Source organism: Oncorhynchus tshawytscha, linkage group LG01, assembly GCF_018296145.1.
Source record: "Oncorhynchus tshawytscha isolate Ot180627B linkage group LG01, Otsh_v2.0, whole genome shotgun sequence".
Classification (NCBI taxonomy): Eukaryota; Metazoa; Chordata; class Actinopteri; order Salmoniformes; family Salmonidae; genus Oncorhynchus; species Oncorhynchus tshawytscha.
Genome location: NC_056429.1, coordinates 8,863,961 through 8,884,164, shown reverse-complemented (window position 1 = coordinate 8,884,164; position 20,204 = coordinate 8,863,961). Strand labels below are relative to the sequence as shown.

Below are 20,204 nucleotides of genomic sequence, written 5' to 3'. Positions count from 1 at the left end.
AACTATGACAGACAAAATGAGAAAGAAAATCAGGACGCAGGACGTTTGGCATTTGCCAGAGAACACCAAGATTGGCAAATTCGCCACTGGCGCCCTGTGCTCTTCACAGATGAAAGCAGGTTCACACTGAGCACGTGACAGACGTGACAGAGTCTGGAGACGCCGTGGAGAACGTTCTGCTACCTGCAACATCCTCCAGCATGACCGGTTTGGCGGTGGGTCAGTCATGGTGTGGGGTGGCATTTCTTTGGGGGGCCGCACAGCCCTCCATGTCCTCGCCAGAGGTAGCCTGACTGCCATTAGGTACCGAGATGAGATCCTCAGACCCCTTGTGAGACCATATGCTGGTGCAGTTGGCCCTGGGTTCCTCCTAATGCAAGACAATGCTAGACCTCATGTGGTTGGAGTGTGTCAGCAGTTCCTGCAAGAGGAAGGCATTGATGCTATGGACTGGCCCGCCCGTTCCCCAGACCTGAATCCAATTGAGCACATCTGGGACATCATGTCTCGCTCCATCCACCATTGCCACGTTGAACCACAGACTGTCCAGGAGTTGTAGGGAGGTCCAGGAGCATACCCAGGCGTTGTAGGGAGGTCATACAGGCACGTGGAGGCCACACACACTACTGAGCCTCATTTTGACTTGTTTTAAGGACATTACATCAAAGTTGGATCAGCCTGTAGTGTGGTTTTCCACTTTAATTTTGAGTGTGACTCCAAATCCAGACCTCCATGGGTTGATACATTTTTATTTCCATTGATAATTTTTGTGTGATTTTGTTGTCAGCACATTCAACTATGTAAAGAAAAAAGTATTTAATAAGAATATTTCATTCATTCAGATCTAGGATGGGTTATTTTAGTGTTCCCTTTATTTTTTTGAGCAGTGTATATATATATATATATATATATATTTTATTTTTTATATATATATATATCATTTTTATTTTTTTGTGTCCATCAAAATAACATCAAATTGATCAGAAATACAGTGTAGACATTGTTGATGTTGTAAATGACTATTGTAGCTGGAAACGGATGATTTATTATGGAATATCTACATAGGTGTACAGAGGCCCATTATGAGCAACCATCACTCCTGTGTTCCAATGGCACGTTGTGGTAGCTAATCCAAGTTTATAATTTTAAAAGACTAATTGATCATTAGAGAACCCTTTTGCTATTATGTTAAAAACTGTTGTTCTGATTAAAGAAGCAATAAAACAAGCTTTCTTTAGACTAGTTGAGTATCTGAAGCATCAGCATTTGTGGGTTCGATTACAGGCTCAAAATGGCCAGAAACAAAGACCTTCTTCTGAAACTCATCAGTCTATTCTTGTTCTGTGAAAGAAGGCTATTCCATGTGACAAATTGCCAAGAAACTAAAGATCTCGTACATCGTTGTCTACTACTCCCTTCACAGAACAACACAAACTGGTTCTAACCAGAATAGAAAGAGAAATGGGAGGCCCCGGTGCACAACTGAGCAAAAGGACAAGTACATTAGTGTCTAGTTTGAGAAACAGACACCTCACAAGTCCTCAACTAGCAGCTTCAATAAATAGTACCCGCAAAACACCGGTCTCAATGTCAATAGTGAAGAGGCGACTCTGGGATGCTGGCCTTCTAGGCAGAGTTGCAAAGAAAAAGCCACATCTCAGACTGGCCAATACAAATAAAAGATTAAGATGGGCAAAAGAAACACAGGACACTGGACAGAGGAAGATTGGAAAAAAAGTGTGATGGACAGACAAATCTAAGTTTGAGGTGTTCGGATCACAAATAAGCACATTCCTGAGACGCAGAAAAAATGAAAAGATGCTGGAGGTCTGCTTGACGCCATCTGTCAAGCATGGTGGAGGCAATGTGATGGTCTGGGGTGCTTTGGTGATGGTCAAGTGGGAGATTTGTACAGGGTAAAAGGGATCTTGAAGAAGGAAGGCTATCACTCCAATTTGCAACGCCATGCCATAGCCTGTGGTCAGCACAGTCACCGGATCTCAACCCTATTTAGCTGTTGTGGGAGCAGCTTGACCGTATGCTACGTAAGAAGTGCCCATCAAGCCAATCCAACTTGTTGGAGGAGCTTCAGGAAGCATGGGGTGAAATCTCTTCAGTTTACCTCAACAAATTGACAACTGGAATGCCAAAGGTCTGCAAGGCTGTACTTTTTTCAAATGGAGGATTCTTTGACAAAAGCAAAGTTTGAAGGACACAATTATTATTTCAATTAAAAATCATTATTTATAACCTTGTCAACGACTTTTGAACAGTTGTGTACATTGTAACATTCACAATCTAAATGCTCAAATAATGATGTCTGTCTCAGTGGCTGTAAACAATGGCATACATTGTCTAAAGCATTGTCAAGCATCTGTTTACACTACCAAGTCCATTTTACAAGTGATTCAGATCAGTGATTCTGAATATATCCCTCTGGATCCTGAGATTAGCAGTGGTGCAGAATGTCTTCACAGCGAGAAAACACAGGCTAAATGGAAATGTGGAGAAAAGTCCAAACAAATTTAGGAAAAACGTAGAAAACGAAATGTGGAAGAAAAAAAAAGTCAAACAGAATGTACTAACAATGTGGAGAAAAGTCCAAACAAAATTAACTAACAATGTAGAGAAAAATCAAACATTTACTGAACAGCGGAGCCTGCATGTATGCAGACAGAGAGAGACTAAGGGAAAGAAATAGAGCAAGCACCTGTAGATTGGAGCCCCATGTGGCCTTGCCCTCCAAAAGGGCATCCAGGACACCACGACTAGGCTCTCCACCGGCCGGGTCGTTGCCGCTCACCACGTAGTACGCAGCACGCACCCGCTTGAAGAACTCCTGGTCCACATTCTTGGCACTGCAGTGGTTGGGCACGTAGGCCAGGTCCACATAGATTGGAGGCCCAGGGGGGACGGCTGAACTAGATTTCTGGGAGTTGGTACCTGAAGGAGGAGGGACCATATTGTAAAATTGGAGAAGTCTCTACTGACTTTAGAATGACTAATGACTTTAGAATGTCTAATGACTTTGGACTTTAGAATGTCTAATGCCTTTAGAATGACTAATGACTTTAGAATGTCTAATGACTTTAGAATGACTAATGACTTTAGAATGACTAATGACTTTAGAATGTCTAATGACTTTAGACTTTATAATGTCTAATGACTTTAGAATGACTAATGACTTTAGAATGCCTAATGACTTTAGAATGACTAATGACTTTAGAATGACTAATGACTTTAGAATGACTAATGACTTTAGAATGACTAATGACTTTAGAATGTCTAATGACTTTAGAATGACTTTTTAGAATGACTAATGACTTTAGAATGTCTAATGACTTTGACTTTAGAATGTCTAATGACTTTAGAATGACTAATGACTTTAGAATGACTAATGACTTTAGAATGACTAATGACTTTAGAATGTCTAATGACTTTAGACTTTATAATGTCTAATGACTTTAGAATGACTAATGACTTTAGAATGCCTAATGACTTTAGAATGACTAATGACTTTAGAATGACTAATGACTTTAGAATGCCTAATGACTTTAGAATGACTAATGACTTTAGAATGACTAATGACTTTAGAATGACTAATGACTTTAGAATGACTAATGACTTTAGACTTTAGAATGTCTAATGACTTTAGAATGACTAATGACTTTAGAATGACTAATGACTTTAGAATGACTAATGACTTTAGAATGACTAATGACTAGAATGACTAATGACTTTAGAATGACTAATGACTTTAGACTTTAGAATGACTAATGACTTTAGACTTTAGAATGTCTAATGACTTTAGACTTTAGAATGACTAATTACTTTAGACTTTAGAATGACTAATGACTTTAGACTTTAGAATGTCTAATGACTTTAGAATGACTAATGACTTTAGAATGACTAATGACTTGAACGTCTAATGACTTTAGAATGTCTAATGACTTTAGAATGACTAATGACTTTAGAATGACTAATGACTTTTGAACGTCTAATGACTTTAGAATGACAAATTACTTTAGAATGACAAATTACTTTAGAATGACAAATTACTTTAGAATGACTAATGACTTTAGAATGACTAATGACTTTAATGACTTTTTAGAATGACTAATGACTTTAGACTTTAGAATGTCTAATGACTTTAGAATGACTAATGACTTTAGAATGACTAATGACTTTAGAATGACTAATGAGTTTAGGATGTCTAATGCCTTTAGAATGTCTAATGCCTTTAGAATGTCTAATGCCTTTAGAATGTCTAATGCCTTTAGAATGACTAATGACTTTAGAATGACTAATGCCTTTAGAATGACTAATGACTTTAGAATGACTAATGCCTTTAGAATGTCTAATGACTTTTGAATGTCTTATGCCTTTAGAATGTCTAATGCCTTTAGAATGTCTAATGCCTTTAGAATGTCTAATGCCTTTAGACTTTAGAATGTCTAATGCCTTTAGAATGACTAATGACTTTAGAATGACTAATGACTTTAGAATGACTAATGACTTTTGAACGTCTAATGACTTTAGAATGACAAATTACTTTAGAATGACTAATGACTTTAGAATGACTAATGACTTTAGAATGTCTAATGCCTTTAGAATGACTAATGCCTTTAGAATGACTAATGACTTCAGACTTTTGAATGTCTTATGCCTTTAGAATGTCTAATGCCTTTAGAATGTCTAATGCCTTTAGAATGTCTAATGCCTTTAGAATGACTAATGACTTTAGAATGTCTAATGCCTTTAGAATGACTAATGACTTTAGACTTTTGAATGTCTTATGTCTTTAGAATGTCTAATGCCTTTAGAATGTCTAATGCCTTTAGAATGACTAATGACTTTAGACTTTTGAATGTCTTATGTCTTTAGAATGTCTAATGCCTTTAGAATGTCTAATGCCTTTAGAATGTCTAATGCCTTTAGAATGACTAATGACTTTAGAATGACTAATGCCTTTAGAATGACTAATGACTTTAGACTTTTGAATGTCTTATGCCTTTAGAATGTCTAATGCCTTTAGACTTTTGAATGTCTAATGCCTTTAGAATGACTAATGACTTTAGAATGACTAATGACTTTAGGATGACTAATGACTTTAGAATGACTAATGACTTTAGGTTGACTAATGACTTTAGGATGACTAATGACTTTAGAATACTTTAGAATGACTAATAACTTTAGAATGACTAATGACTTTAGGTTGACTAATGACTTTAGGATGACTAATGACTTTAGAATGTCTAATGACTTTAGAATGACTAATGACTTTAGAATGACTAATGACTTTTGAACGTCTAATGACTTTAGAATGACAAATTACTTTAGAATGACAAATTACTTTAGAATGACAAATTACTTTAGAATGACTAATGACTTTAGAATGACTAATGACTTTAGACTGACTAATGACTTTAGAATGACTAATGACTTTAGACTTTAGAATGTCTAATGACTTTAGAATGACTAATGACTTTAGAATGACTAATGACTTTAGAATGACTAATGAGTTTAGGATGTCTAATGCCTTTAGAATGTCTAATGCCTTTAGAATGTCTAATGCCTTTAGAATGTCTAATGCCTTTAGAATGACTAATGACTTAGAATGACTAATGCCTTTAGAATGACTCATGACTTTAGAATGACTAATGACTTTTGAACGTCTAATGACTTTAGAATGACTAATGACTTTAGAATGACTAATGACTTTAGAATGACTAATGACTTTTGAACGTCTAATGACTTTAGAATGACAAATTACTTTAGAATGACTAATGACTTTAGAATGACTAATGCCTTTAGAATGACTAATGACTTCAGACTTTTGAATGTCTTATGCCTTTAGAATGTCTAATGCCTTTAGAATGTCTAATGCCTTTAGAATGTCTAATGCCTTTAGAATGACTAATGACTTTAGAATGTCTAATGCCTTTAGAATGACTAATGACTTTAGACTTTTGAATGTCTTATGTCTTTAGAATGTCTAATGCCTTTAGAATGTCTAATGCCTTTAGAATGTCTAATGCCTTTAGAAAGTCTAATGACTTTAGAATGACTAATGCCTTTAGAATGACTAATGACTTTAGACTTTTGAATGTCTTATGCCTTTAGAATGTCTAATGACTTTAGACTTTTGAATGTCTAATGCCTTTAGAATGACTAATAACTTTAGAATGACTAATGACTTTAGGATGACTAATGACTTTAGGATGACTAATGCCTTTAGAATACTTTAGAATGACTAATAACTTTAGAATGACTAATGACTTTAGGATGACTAATGCCTTTTTAGAATGACTAATGACTTTAGAATGACTAATGACTTTAGGATGACTAATGCCTCTTTAGAATGACTAATGACTTTAGGATGACTAATGTCTTTAGAATGACTAATGACTTTAGACTTTTGAATGTGTAATGCCTTTAGAATGTCTAATGCCTTTAGAATGTCTAATGCCTTTAGAATGTCTAATGCCTTTAGAATGACTAATGACTTTAGGATGACTAATGTCTTTAGAATGACTAATGACTTTAGGATGACTAATGTCTTTAGAATGACTAATGACTTTAGACTTTTGAATGTCTAATGCCTTTAGAATGTCTAATGCCTTTAGAATGTCTAATGCCTTTAGAATGACAAATGACTTTAGAATGACTAATGACTTTAGACTTTTGAATGTCTAATGCCTTTAGAATGTCTAATGCCTTTAGAATGACTAATGCCTTTAGAATGACTAATGACTTTAGAATGACTAATGCCTTTTTAGAATGACTAATGACTTTAGGATGACTAATGCCTTTAGAATGACTAATGACTTTAGACTTTTGAATGTCTTATGCCTTTAGAATGACTAATGACTTTTGACTTTAGGATGACTAATGCCCTTAGAATGACTAATGACTTTAGACTTTTGAATGTCTTATGCCTTTAGAATGTCTAATGACTTTAGACTTTAGAATGACTAATGACTTTAGACTTTAGAATGACTAATGATTTAGACTTTATAATGCTTTATAATGACTAATGACTTTAGACTTTAGAATGACTGATGACTAATGACTAATGACTTTAGAATGACAAATGACTTTAGAATGACAAATGACTTTAGAATTAGGATGACTAATGACATTAGGATGTCTAATGCCTTTAGAATGTCTAATGCCTTTAGAATGTCTAATGCCTTTAGAATGTCTAATGCCTTTAGAATGTCTAATGACTTTTGAACGTCTAATGACTTTAGAATGACTAATGACTTTAGACTTTTGAATGTCTTATGCCTTTAGAATGACTAATGACTTTAGAATGACTAATGACTTTAGACTTTTGAATGTCTTATGCCTTTAGAATGTCTAATGACTTTAGACTTTAGAATGTCTAATGCCTTTAGAATGACTAATGACTTTAGACTTTAGAATGTCTAATGCCTTTAGAATGACTAATGACTTTAGAATTACTTTAGACTTTAGAATGACTAATGACTTTAGAATGTCTAATGCCTTTAGAATGACTAATGACTTTAGAATGACTAATGCTTTTAGACTTTAGAATGACTCATGACTTTTCCCATGTTTGAATGGGGGGGGGGATTCAGACTTCTATGTCTATGTAAATCAAGAGTAAATTAGAATGGGGAAGTGTGTATCATCAAGCCTTTGGGGGATGATTTTTGAAATTTAAAGGGGAATGTAAACACTAGGATTTAGAACACCAGCTAGCTGTAACTGATTTACTTCCTAAAGTGTTTCCTTTCCCCTTCAAGGTTATAACCTATTGCATTGTTATCATCTTTGATGTTTTTCAAGTTTCCTCTACTACTGAATATGGAGTCATATCATCCTGCTTGATTTTTTACCCAAATTGCTCTTGACACCGTTCACCAGGCCTTTCCCTGGAGCGTGTAGGTCCCCCTTGGATCCCAGGCCCTCGGACTTCTGCGTCAGCCTGGAGCTCCTTTCCGTGTCCCTCCTTCTCAGAGAGGCCGATCGAGGCGAGGAGTCCTTGGAGGTCTGCTTCACAGGGGTGGTGGACCTCTTCCCCTTCCGGGCTGGGGACGCAGACTTAGGTTTGCCCAGGCCCTTCCGCAGGCTCTTGGTTGTCTTGTGATCCTTCTTGAGAAGTTTCTCCGTGCTGCTCTGGTCGTTAGAGAGGGCCTCTGGGTCCACCATGCACACGTCAGGGTGTGGCGGGTGTGGGAGGGGGTCCTTCATAGGGGCAGGTAGGGGGTCGTGGGCCTTCGCAGCTGATCTGGGCGAGGGGGGTTGATGGCCCCCTCCGGTGGCAGATGCAGATAGTTTGTCCACCGGCAGGTGTTCTGCATCTTCGTCTGAGTCCAGGTTTCCCTCTGCTGTAATCGATGGGCACTCCTCGGTCTCTGGAGGTACGTCTGAGTCAGACTGTGAAGCTAATGAGTCGCTCACTGATGTGGGGGGCGTCTCCTCTCCAGCTAGCACCACCCCGAGTCCAGTTGCCATGCCACCAGGAGGCATGGAAACTGGTTGCGACCCCTCCCCTGCTCCAGTAGCTCCACATTGAGTGAGATGTCGCTTCTGCTTGTGAGACCTCCTCTTGACCGAGTGTTGCTCGCGGTCGTCTTCATCCCCCTCAAGAGAGTGGTCGCTCCCTTTGTCCTCTTCGCCATCATCGCTGGAGAGGGCATGTGGACTGGGGTTGATGAAGGATGGGGAGATTTCTCCTTTGCGGTGTTTGTATTCACATGAGGAGTAGCTAGGGGGGGACGAGGAGGTAGCCTCCATATGCAGGTCAGTGGGACGACTGGATACTCCATCTGTTTTGGCAGAGGCCTTTGTATGGTGGGCATGTTCTGCTGTGGACAGAGGGGTGGGCTGGCCTGGAGCTACGCATTCTTCTTCTCCATATTCTTCCTCTGCTTCTTCTGCTTCTTCTGTTTCATACTCTTCCTCCTCCTCTTCCCTGTCATCTTCATAGCCTGGAGGGGCGCTTGGGCATGCGCCCGGCCCTTGTAGGAGTTCCCAGTCAGATAAGCTACTCCTTCTCCTTTCGGACATCTTCTCTTCCAGTTTCTCTGCTTTTTTATCCTCTACTTTCTCTTTCTCTCCCTCTTTCCTCTCCTTCTCCTTTTCACTCTCCTCATCAGTCTGGTCTTTCTTCTCCTCCTCCTTCCCGTCTTCCTCCTCCAATTGCTTTTCCTCTACCTTTTCCTTCTCTCCAGCCATCTCTTTCTTCTCCTCCTTATCCTTTTGCTCTGGCATTTCCTTGTCCTCCTTTAGGGTCTCTACTTTGCTCTCTTTCTTCTCCTCCACTTTCATTTCCATCTTATCTTTCTCTTTCTTTGTCTCTTCTTCTTCTTCTTCTTCCTCCTTTTTCTGATCAGATTTAAGCAGATCAGATTTAGGTAGATCTGACATTGTGGCACAAGAGGCTTTGCTTGCTTCACTGAAGACTTCTTGGGCACTTGTGCGAACCTCAGTAGGCCCATTGGAAGAGGCTTCAGTTGACTCCTGTGGTTTTGTCACCACATCAGATTGGGTCACTGTTGTGGTTGTACTGGAGACGATGGTGACCATGTGTGTCTCAGTTATGGACAGCATGCCTTCTTTTTGCTCTGTCACTGAAGATTTCTGGCATTCAATGCGGCATGGAAGAGTGTAGGACTCTTTGCTGTCCAGTGAGCCCTGGGATTCTCTGTCAGGAGAGTCAGCTCTTTGCAATGGGGAAACCTCAAAGAGAGCCCTTGAAGTGGATATGGTTTCAGCGGGTTTGGACAGCTGGGAACTTAATGGTTCTGAAGCCCCAGCAGACATGGTTTTGGTTTCAACAATGCCCTCAAGTTTATGAAAGGTATCAGAGGTCTGACCCTTGTCCATTTTATGGCTTGATGATGTGTCTTGTTGAATAGTGTCTTTGGCTGGAGTAGGTAAGACTGGAGAGACTTGTGTCAGACTGAATGTAGTTGTAGTTGTTGAGGTAAGCTTTTCAGAGGCTTCTAGGTACTCCTCTTTTAGTATTACCCTTGAGGTTGAGAGGATTGAGTGCTTGACTGAGGATTCTTCATCTTTGAATGAAGAATACTCAAAGGAAGCAAACTCAGAATCTGTCCTGTAGGGGGCACTAGACACTGTGACGGGACTCTCTACCTCCTCTCGTAACTGGTGGCTGGTTGATAGAGAAGCTGAGGCAGATGGGAGGTAAGACGAAGGAGCTTCCTCTGGTTTTCGACTAGCGGTATCTGGGCTTCTCTGCCTCTCAGCTTCAATGTCTCCCTGACTGTAATGTTTATCTTCACTAGACTTGGTGGGCAGAGATAGGTCAGGACTGTCAAACCTCTCCTCCTTTAACCCCAGCTGGCTGTCCTCAGAAAACTCTGAGGATTCAGAAGGATATCCTCCAGATCCTGTTTGTTCTATTGCAGTGGAACTGCCAGACTGGAGTGGCGAGGCACCAACTACATTATTCAAAAGGGAATCTGCAGTATCTACCAGTGGAGGGCAGATTGTGGTCATTGAATGGGTAGGTTCCTCCTTTTTGAGGAGGTTGGGTTCGGGTGAGAGGGCCTTCTTGTCCTCTTCTTCTGTAACAAGAAGTTTAGAAGGTGTGGTATCATCCGATGTCGTTTTACAGATTTCTTTTTCAGACTGCTCTCTTGCACCCTTCTCCACATCTAGATCACTGGCTTCTTCTTCTTCTTCCTCCGCATCTTCACCATCCTCATCTTCATCATCATCATCATCATCATCATCATCGTCATCATCATCATCATAATCCTCTCCCACCACCAGTAGCCTCTTATATACACTGTCCGGGGTGTCTTCTCTCTCAGAATAGCCCATTGTAGATTTACTGGTGATAGAGCTGCCAATTTGAGTGTACTCAGATGCAAGAACATTATCGTCTATGAGATGTCCTGAGTACGCGGCCAGGGGGGCAGCAGTAGCCTGATTTTCCTTTTCCTTAGGCGAAACTTGACGGGGTAACATGTCTTTCTCCGCTGGTGAGTAGCGACCAGAGGGAGAGTCTCCTCGCTCACTATCAGATGAATCCAACTTGTCTTTCACTGGCTCATCTTTTTCCTTCTCTGTTGTCTGCTTCTCAGGGATGTCTTCAAAAAGCATGGCAGTAGCTGAGGCTTGGGCACCAAGGTTGGATTGGCCCCATGACAGAGAGGCTGTTTCCTTTCTGCCTGACTGGACTGGCAGATACTCCTCTATACTAGGAGATGCTCCAGTCTTGTCCGTCTCTCCTGTAGATGTTTGAGGGGCCGACCAGGCATCGTCCTTCATTTCATCTTTCTCAACTTTTTCAGGTTTATCTTCTTTGAGATTGAAAGGTAATGAGCATGGCTCTGCTGGGGTGGTTTTGTTGTCTTGAGTCTCTGAATATGCAAAGCTGTTTTCCACGTGTGGTGTAGCATGTCCCTCCTTCCTATCACTCTCTTCTTCTTGACCTTTCTCTTTGTCATTGTGTTCAGGGAAGGCACTTGGGCTACAACTGGGGCTTCTCTCGCTCTCTGTGAAACGTGGGGGAGTGTAATCAACGCTACTGAATGACAGCGGTTCCTCTTTTTCCTCGTCCTCTGAGTCGAATTCAGCTGCACCAGCGTCTGCCTGCCTAGTTCTCCTGTTATCATCAACGCCAATATGTGCTGACTGATCAAACTCTCTAGAAACCTCACTGTCTTCTTTATTGTCTGATGCCTCTTCTTTCGAAATGGGCTTTTCATAGGGTTCATACTTAGACATGCCAAAGCCCTGATTTTCTTCTTGCAAGCTCACACCGATCGCCTCCTTCTCTGTTCTCATTTTGTCAAAACCTTCCACATTTTCAGAGGCACTGTCTGCTTTTGTAGCATCAATGTGGCCCACTTCCTCCGGAAACTTCGCAGAATCTTTATCCAAGAGAAAATATGAACAAGGTTGTGTGTGTCCCGGGGAAGCAACTTCCCGCTCTGTTTCCAATTCCCTCTCAGCTTCCTTGCCTGGTTTCTCCTCTCCTTTTTGAGAAACATGCTTTGCCTTTTCATCCGTATTAGATGCTTCTTTGCTTGTTGTCATAGAAGGCAGCAGTGTTTCATGCTGGGGGGATTCCTCCACACCAGCCTGGCTATCGGTGCTCGAGATAGTGGAACTTACAGTCTGGCTATCGGTGCTCGAGAGAGTGGAACTTACAGCCTGGCTGTCGGTGCTCGAGAGAGTGGAACTTACAGCCTGGCTGTCGGTGCTCGAGAGAGTGGAACTTACAGCCTGGCTATCGGTGCTCGAGAGAGTGGAACTTACAGCCTGGCTATCGGTGCTCGAGAGAGTGGAACTTACAGCCTGGCTATCGGTGCTCGAGAGAGTGGAACTTACAGCCTGGCTGTCGGTGCTCGAGAGAGTGGAACTTACAGCCTGGCTGTCGGTGCTCGAGAGAGTGGAACTTACAGCCTGGCTGTCGGTGCTCGAGAGAGTGGAACTTACAGCCTGGCTGTCGGTGCTCGAGAGAGTGGAACTTACAGCCTGGCTGTCGGTGCTCGAGAGAGTGGAACTTACAGCCTGGCTATCGGTGCTCGAGAGAGTGGAACTTACAGCCTGGCTATCGGTGCTCGAGAGAGTGGAACTTACAGCCTGGCTGTCGGTGCTCGAGAGAGTGGAACTTACAGCCTGGCTATCGGTGCTCGAGAGAGTGGAACTTACAGCCTGGCTATCGGTGCTCGAGAGAGTGGAACTTACAGCCTGGCTGTCGGTGCTCGAGAGAGTGGAACTTACAGCCTGGCTGTCGGTGCTCGAGAGAGTGGAACTTACAGCCTGGCTGTCGGTGCTCGAGAGAGTGGAACTTACAGCCTGGCTATCGGTGCTCGAGAGAGTGGAACTTACAGCCTGGCTGTCGGTGCTCGAGAGAGTGGAACTTACAGCCTGGCTATCGGTGCTCGAGAGAGTGGAACTTACAGCCTGGCTGTCAGCGCTTGATAGTGTTGAACTTATAGCCTGGCTGTCAGTGCTTGATAGTGTTGAACTTATAGCCTGGCTATCAGTGCTTGATAGTGTTGAACTTATAGCCTGGCTATCAGTGCTTGATAGTGTTGAACTTATAGCCTGGCTATCAGTGCTTGATAGTGTTGAACTTATAGCCTGGCTATCGGTGCTTGATAGTGCTAAACTTATAGCCTGGCTATCAGTGCTTGATAGTGCTAAACTTACAGCCTGGCTATCGGTGCTTGATAGTGCTAAACTTACAGCCTGGCTATCGGTGCTTGATAGTGCTAAAGTTACAGCCTGGCTATCGGTGCTTGATAGTGCTAAACTTATAGCCTGGCTATCGGTGCTTGATAGTGTTGAACTTATAGCCTGGCTGTCTGTAGTGATGGAGTCTGAGACTGGTTCTTTTTTAGTGGTAGAGATAGCAGAGACTGGATCCTCTTTCATGGTAGGGAAACCAATGGTGGGCTCTTGGCTGAGATGGGGTCCTGATGCGGTCTCAGTTGTCCTGGTGTCCTTTTCTAGTTCAGGGGAGAGTCTATGTTGTCCTTCTTTATGCTGCTCTTTGATGTCTTTATCAGGAGAGGCCTCCCGTTTTGGTAATGAGGACACAAGCCCAGTGGTCTGTTCAGAGTGGTGGTCCTTCGTTTGGTCACTAAGCACATTCTCTGATGGCTGAGTTGAGAGCAGATGTTGAGACATGATGTCGTGCTCTGATTGTCTAGGTTCCACTGATAAAGGTCTTGAGCCTGCACCAGCCATACAAATGGATTCATCTTCCTCTTCCTCCTCCTCATCTCCATCTGAGTACTGAACCTGAAATGTAGACTCAAGCTTTGTCGCAGACGTCACCTCTAGTTTCTCTACCGTTCTTGTCTGTGTGGTGCACTGTAAGGCCTCTCGTAGATCTTTCTCTTGCATCTCCTCTTCCTCCTCTTTAGCAGGTTCAATCTCATGAGAATCATATTTTTCTGTCTCTTCCTTGCTCTTCTCATCTTTGACTTTGTCAGCTGTTTCATTTTCTTTTGCTCTTTCCTCTCTGAAGGGTTCAGCTTCATAACGTTCATCTCTATCTTTCTCTCTTTCCTCTCTGAAGGGTTCAGCTTCATAACGTTCATCTCTATCTTTCTCGCTTTCCTTTCTGATGGGTTCAGCTTCATAACGTTCATCTCTGTCTTTCTCTCTTTCCTCTCTGAAGGGTTCAGCTTCATAACGTTCATCTCTATCTTTCTCTCTTTCCTCTCTGATGGGTTCAGCTTCATAACGTTCATCTCTGTCTTTCTCTCTTTCCTCTCTGAAGGGTTCAGCTTCATAACGTTCATCTCTATCTTTCTCTCTTTCCTCTCTGAAGGGTTCAGCTTCATAACGTTCATCTCTGTCTTTCTCTCTTTCCTCTCTGATGGGTTCAGCTTCATAACGTTCATCTCTGTCTTTCTCTCTTTCCTCTCTGAAGGGTTCAGCTTCATAACGTTCATCTCTATCTTTCTCATCTTTGACGTCTTTGAAATCACCAGTATCTTCTTTCTCTTGCTCATTTTCCATCTTCCGTTCTTTACTGACATCAGCCACATGAGTATCATCTTTCTCTTTCTGCATGTTCTCTTCCTGACTGACTTCAATCTCAAAAGAATTATAATTTTCTTTATTCTCCCCCTGGGTGGATTCAGCCATGCATGTATCACTCTTCTCTTTCTCTCTGTGCTCTTCTTTTGTCGGTTCACTGACAAGGGTATCTCGCTCTTTTTCTATTTTATCTTCTCTTATCGGTTCAGTGTCAAAGGTATCCTTTTCTTTCGTCTCATCTTTCATGGCTTCAGCCACAAAGGTATCTTTCTCTTGTACTATTTGTTGTCTTGTGGTGGAGTCTGAGGCTGGCTCCACTTTAGAGGTAGAGATACAAGAGCTTAGCTCATCTTTAGAAGTTAATATAGTCTCTATTTCTTTCTGTTTCTCTTCTTTCAGAGGTTCACACTTCTCCTTGATGAGCTCGGCCCCACAAGTATCTTTATCTTCCTTGATGGGTTCAGCTTCTGTAGCACCAACCTTTTCTGTTACTTTCTTATCTTCCTTGATGGATTCAGCTTCAGTAGCACCAACCTTTTCTGTTACTTTCTTATCTTCCTTGATGAGTTCAGCTTCAGTAGCACCAACCTTTTCTGTTACTTTCTTATCTTCCTTGATGGATTCAGCTTCAGTAGCACCAACCTTTTCTGTTACTTTCTTATCTTCCTTGATGGATTCAGCTTCAGTAGCACCAACCTTTTCTGTTACTTTCTTATCTCCCTTGATGGATTCAGCTTCAGTAGCACCAACCTTTTCTGTTACTTTCTTATCTTCCTTGATGGGTTCAGCTTCAGTAGCACCAACCTTTTCTGTTACTTTCTTATCTTCCTTGATGGGTTCAGCTTCAGTAGTACCAACCTTTTCTGTTACTTTCTTCTGTTCCTTGATGGGTTCAGCTTCAGTAGTACCAACCTTTTCTGTTACTTTCTTATCTTCCTTGATGGGTTCAGCTTCAGTAGTACCAACCTTTTCTGTTACTTTCTTATCTTCCTTGATGGATTCAGCTTCAGTAGTACCAACCTTTTCTGTTACTTTCTTCTCTTCCTTGATGGGTTCAGCTTCAGTAGTACCAACCTTTTCTGTTACTTTCTTATCTTCCTTGATGGGTTCAGCTTCAGTAGTACCAACCTTTTCTGTTACTTTCTTCTGTTCCTTGATGGGTTCAGCTTCAGTAGTACCAACCTTTTCTGTTACTTTCTTATCTTCCTTGATGGGTTCAGCTTCAGTAGTACCAACCTTTTCTGTTACTTTCTTATCTTCCTTGATGGGTTCAGCTTCAAGTATGACATATTTTTCTTTCACTTTCCCATTGGAATCTTCCTTGATGGGTTCAACTTCATGAATATCACATTTTTCCTTCACTTTCGAATCTGTATCTTCCTTGATGGGTTCAGCTTCAGTGGTACCAACCTTTTCTGTTTCTTTACCTTCTTTGGTGGTTTCAGCCTCGTGTGTGTCATGCTTTTCTGTCTCTTTCTCCTTCATGTCCTGTTTTATGGGTTTTACATCAGAAGTATCATCATCATCATCATCCTCACCGTCGTCATCATCTAAGAAACTACTCTCCTTCTCCTTTGGGAATTTAGCCTTACTGCACTCTTTGGATTCTTTCTCTTGATGGTCATCATCATCTTCCTCGTCACTGTGTCCGAGTATAGCCTCACCACTAGAAATGTCTTCCCGTAAAGATTCCTTTCCTAATAAGGAAACTTCATCTTTCCTTGTGACTGACTCAGAGGGAAGAGGAGTTGTCTCCTGTTTCAGTTGGATCTCATCTGTGGAAGCGGAGAGACCATCTTTTTCTTCCACTTTTGTAACCGGCAAGTCTTGTTCAAATGATTTCTCCCCAGATGGTGGTGCATCTGACTCACGTTGACTTTCTTTCTGGATGTCAGCATCTAGTTTTTCCTTATTATCTTCTGGATCTTTCTTCGCATCCTCATTGTCTGTTTTGGTGGCTGAATCATGAACGTCCTCCTGTGTTTGATGCTCCAGTCCTGGGAAGCCCTTGGTCTTTTCTTCCACAGGCGACTGATGAAGAGGAGAGTGGGTTGCACTGGGAGGTCCAGACTGTGTGGGAGAGGCCATTTTCACAGTGCTATCGTCTGGACTGAAGCACCGCTCTTCACCTTCTGAAGTAACGGAGTCTGACCTAAATGGCTTTGAGAAAGAGGGTGGAGGTGAAAGGGGTTTTGGAGGCACTGCCGTTGAGATGTCTTCTTTGGACTTAAAGAGCTGTACCTCCTCATCAACTGGTGGGTGATCCAGCTTCAAATCCTGAACAGGTTTGGAGACATGAGACTCAGAGGCAGGGAGCTTTTCCACATCCCTTTCTCTATCCTGGAACATTTGAGGAGAGGCAAAACTCTCCTGTAGTTTTTCACGTGAAATGTCAACGTTAGGAGTTTGGTCTTCTTCTTCTTCCTCTTCATCATGAGCCTTGATGACCTTATCCTCAGTCTTCGCGTCAGAGACAACAGGAAGGCACTCCTCAGATGGAGGTGACTTTAAGCACTTGTCGTCCTCCAAGGAGGATGTTGGTGAGATGGTCCCAGCAGAGTGGAAGTGTTCTTTCCCATGTGTGGCCTCAGTTGGAATTGCCAGGGGAACGCTGTTAACAGTATCGTTAACCAGTGAGCTTTTGCCCGTTTCCTCAGTCTGAGGTGTAGTGACGGGAGTAACCAATTGGTCCTCTGCAATAGAGGTAGGAAAGGAGGACAATTTATCATACTCCGTGATGGATGTGGCTGAGGAAACAAGTTCTTCCTCTGCCAAGGGAGCAGACATGATGTTAGTGAATACTGATACTTGCTCCTGTCCACTCATGAAACCTTTGGCTGTTACATCAGCCATAGCTGCTGCTTGCATCTCCTTCATCCTGTGGATGGTGTCCAAGGAGCCTGTCTGATCTGGGACAGAGATGTCATATGTACCCACTTCGTATTGGAGGTGTGGTATCCTGTCTTCCGCCTCCTCGTGAATCTCCTCATCCGAGATGGTCTGTTCAGTTTCGGAGTAACCGGGAATGGTTTCGTCTTGAATGAAGGAGATGGGCTCGGCAGCAGCGGCTCCTTGCAGTGTTGATACTATGTCGGCTGTAGCGCCTCCAACATTTGAGATGTAGCCTTCCTCATCTTCCTCATCCTCCTCTTTGGCTCCAGCAGTCTGTTCGACTGCTTTGCTTTCCAAGTTCTTGGCCGATGTTTCTTTCTCTCCCGCTTCAGGTTTGTCTTTGACCTCTTCATCAGCTATCACGTCTAAGTCTTCTACCTCTTCCAGCTCGGCCTTTTCAACAACATCTTCATCTTCCTCTTCCTCCTCCTGGGATGAAGGCCTTCTGCTTTCCTCTTTAGCCATATCTGTGGGCTTTTCAGCTTTCTCCATTTCCTCCACCTCATGTTTCCTGTCTAGTCTGTTATCTTCTCCTTCCTCTTCCTCCTCCCCTATCCCCATATCTTCCTCTTCCTCTACCATTTTCCTCTCTGCTATCAGGCCTTCTTTTTCCTCCACCTCATCGTCCTCAATGGCAGCTCCCTCGTCCTCATAGATATCCATGTCCTGTGCTTGAAATTCTTCTTTATGCTCTTGTGCTAATTTGTCCTCTTTTCTTTGAGATTCAGTCTCAAATCCCATTGCTGTGGCTGCTCCCTTCTCAGGTGACTTTGTGCCCGTTGGAGTTTGAGAGACAGTTTCCTGTTCTTTCTCCTCCTCCTGGGTAGGGGATTCGGTCATGCTTTCTTCTGCTGGTGTCTCCACTGCACTCTCTGGTGGCTTGGTAAGATCCTCTGGAGTGGAGGAAGCAGACATGCCCTCAACAGCCCCATTCTGTAATGGCTCAGGCTGAATGGTATCTGCTGCTAGTTCCTCAGATTTGGTTTCAGCAGGCTCTGCCTTGGCCGTTTTGACTTTGCTTTTGTCGGTTTTGGGTTTACTTGACGCTTTTGCCCTGTGCAGGGTCTTTCTGACCTCTGGTGTGAGGGGTTTTAGGTCAGGTTTTGTTATCTTTCTCAACTCTGGTTTGGACGTGTCCTTTTTCTTGTCAACTTTGGGGTCTTTTTTTTTGTCTTCTTTTTTAGCTGCGTCATCTTTCTTGACATGTTTGATCTCTTTCTTTTCCTTGTCTTTTTTCTCATCCATCTTGGATGCCCTTTCCTTTGAGTGTTTTTTCAAGGATTTCTCCTTCAAAAGTTTTTTATTTTCTGGTCCATCAGTCTTGGATTTTAGTATTTTTGTGGGTTTTTCATTCTCTACCAGTTTCCTACTTTCCTTCACAGAGTCACTCTTTGCCTCTGTGGTCACCGAAACCTCATCGTCTGCTTCTTTCTTTGGGGATTTGGTAGTCTTGGGAGATGATTTGAGACTCTCTTTGCTGTCTGTCCTTTGCTTCAGCTTTGTCTGTTTTACAACAGCAGGTGGAGCTCCTGAGGCAATGTCTTTTTGTGTGGCTACTGGGTATCGCAAGAAGTCAAGGTGCTTTAATTTCTCCAGGCCCTCCAGGATTTTGTTTTGTGGTGCGTTTCCAGGGAACAGCACTCTGACAATCTTTTCTGCAGGATTGGCAGGAAGCCAGACGACTAATGCTGTAACTGACGTCAGGTAAGGTACGGATATTTCTCCCTCTTTTCCATTGGGGAGCACAATGCCAGTTTTGGCCTTGCTGTTACCCGCCCACTTTTGCATGAGAAACTGCATCTCTTTACTGTCCTTGACGGGGTTCAGAACATACATGTCTAACTTGCCCACTCCCATCTTATGGAAAAGAGTTAAAGGCTCAATAGGGTTACTGACCAGTCTACAGAGAGGCTCCGGCTTGATTCCCAGTTTGTTGAGGTACTGCAACGTGAGTGAGGCCTCCTCGATGCTACGCTTGACCTTTAGGTTTGATTCTGGCATACGTAGCTTCTCGGGTACATTGAAGAAGATCACACCAAGCTCTGGAGAGATCAGGTTCTTCATCCAGTCGCTGTAGCTAGCAGAGCCTTGTGACTGTTCCTCCTCCTGCTCTGCTATTTTCCTTTGAAGAAGCCCATTGATGCCTGGCAGATTGTCTGCACCAATGTGAGTGAGTAAAATCGAGTCGATGCGGTCCAAGTGTCTGACCAACTTCCAGAAGCATGATTTCCTTTCAGAGCCTCCATCCACTAGGATGTTGAAGCCATTGACCGCAAACAGGGCCGAGTCGCCCCTCCCCCCAGGGAAGACATAGCAGCAGGGCCTGGACAGTTTCAGGAAGCCTCCAGAAGTGGGTGGCTCCAGGAGGTCAAAGGGCGAAGGCACGTCTACCGTCTCGGAGATGTACTCCGTGAACTCTGTGACTCCCTCCATCTTGGGGAGCACAGGCTCAGGGTTCAGTCTGTACTCAAGGAACTCCCGTAAGTGCTGCTGCTGACCCAGGGAACTCCAACCCACCTCCGCTCGGCAGGACACAGTGAGTGTGGCCCGCTGCTCGGGGGCCGCTTCGCCCAGCAAATCACTGACCTACAGGAGAATGACAGACAGAGACAAGCCCCAAGGTCAGAGGTCAGTACTGATGTATAAAAATTGCTCAATGACATTGCTGTTTTGATTTTCATCCACAATTCCAGTTCATTGGAGTAATATTTAAGATTAATTTTTCATTGGTAATCTAATCTTCATTAAAAATGTAAAATAAACTAAGCTTTTCAGTACTACAGACTAGAGTCAACAATGCCAGAAAA

At 42.7% G+C, this 20,204-nt stretch overlaps 1 protein-coding gene across 5 annotated transcripts in view; it reads right to left on the bottom strand.

Annotated features, from left to right (window-relative positions):
* LOC112217308 (microtubule-associated protein 1B) overlaps positions 1-20,204 on the bottom strand; it is a 92,750-nt gene that overhangs the window by 6,540 nt on the left and 66,006 nt on the right. The window contains exons 5-7 of one of the 5 annotated variants that reach the window (XM_042326158.1): positions 14,424-19,983; positions 7,866-14,270; positions 2,711-2,943 (exon numbers count right to left, since the gene is read on the bottom strand). In XM_042326158.1, coding sequence (XP_042182092.1) covers positions 2,711-2,943; positions 7,866-14,270; positions 14,424-19,983 — 12,198 coding nt within the window. Of the gene's footprint in view, positions 1-2,710; positions 2,944-7,865; positions 19,984-20,204 lie in introns of all 5 variants that reach the window. The other 4 variants (XM_042326085.1, XM_042326211.1, XM_042326041.1 and 1 more) reach the window with 4 other exon arrangements.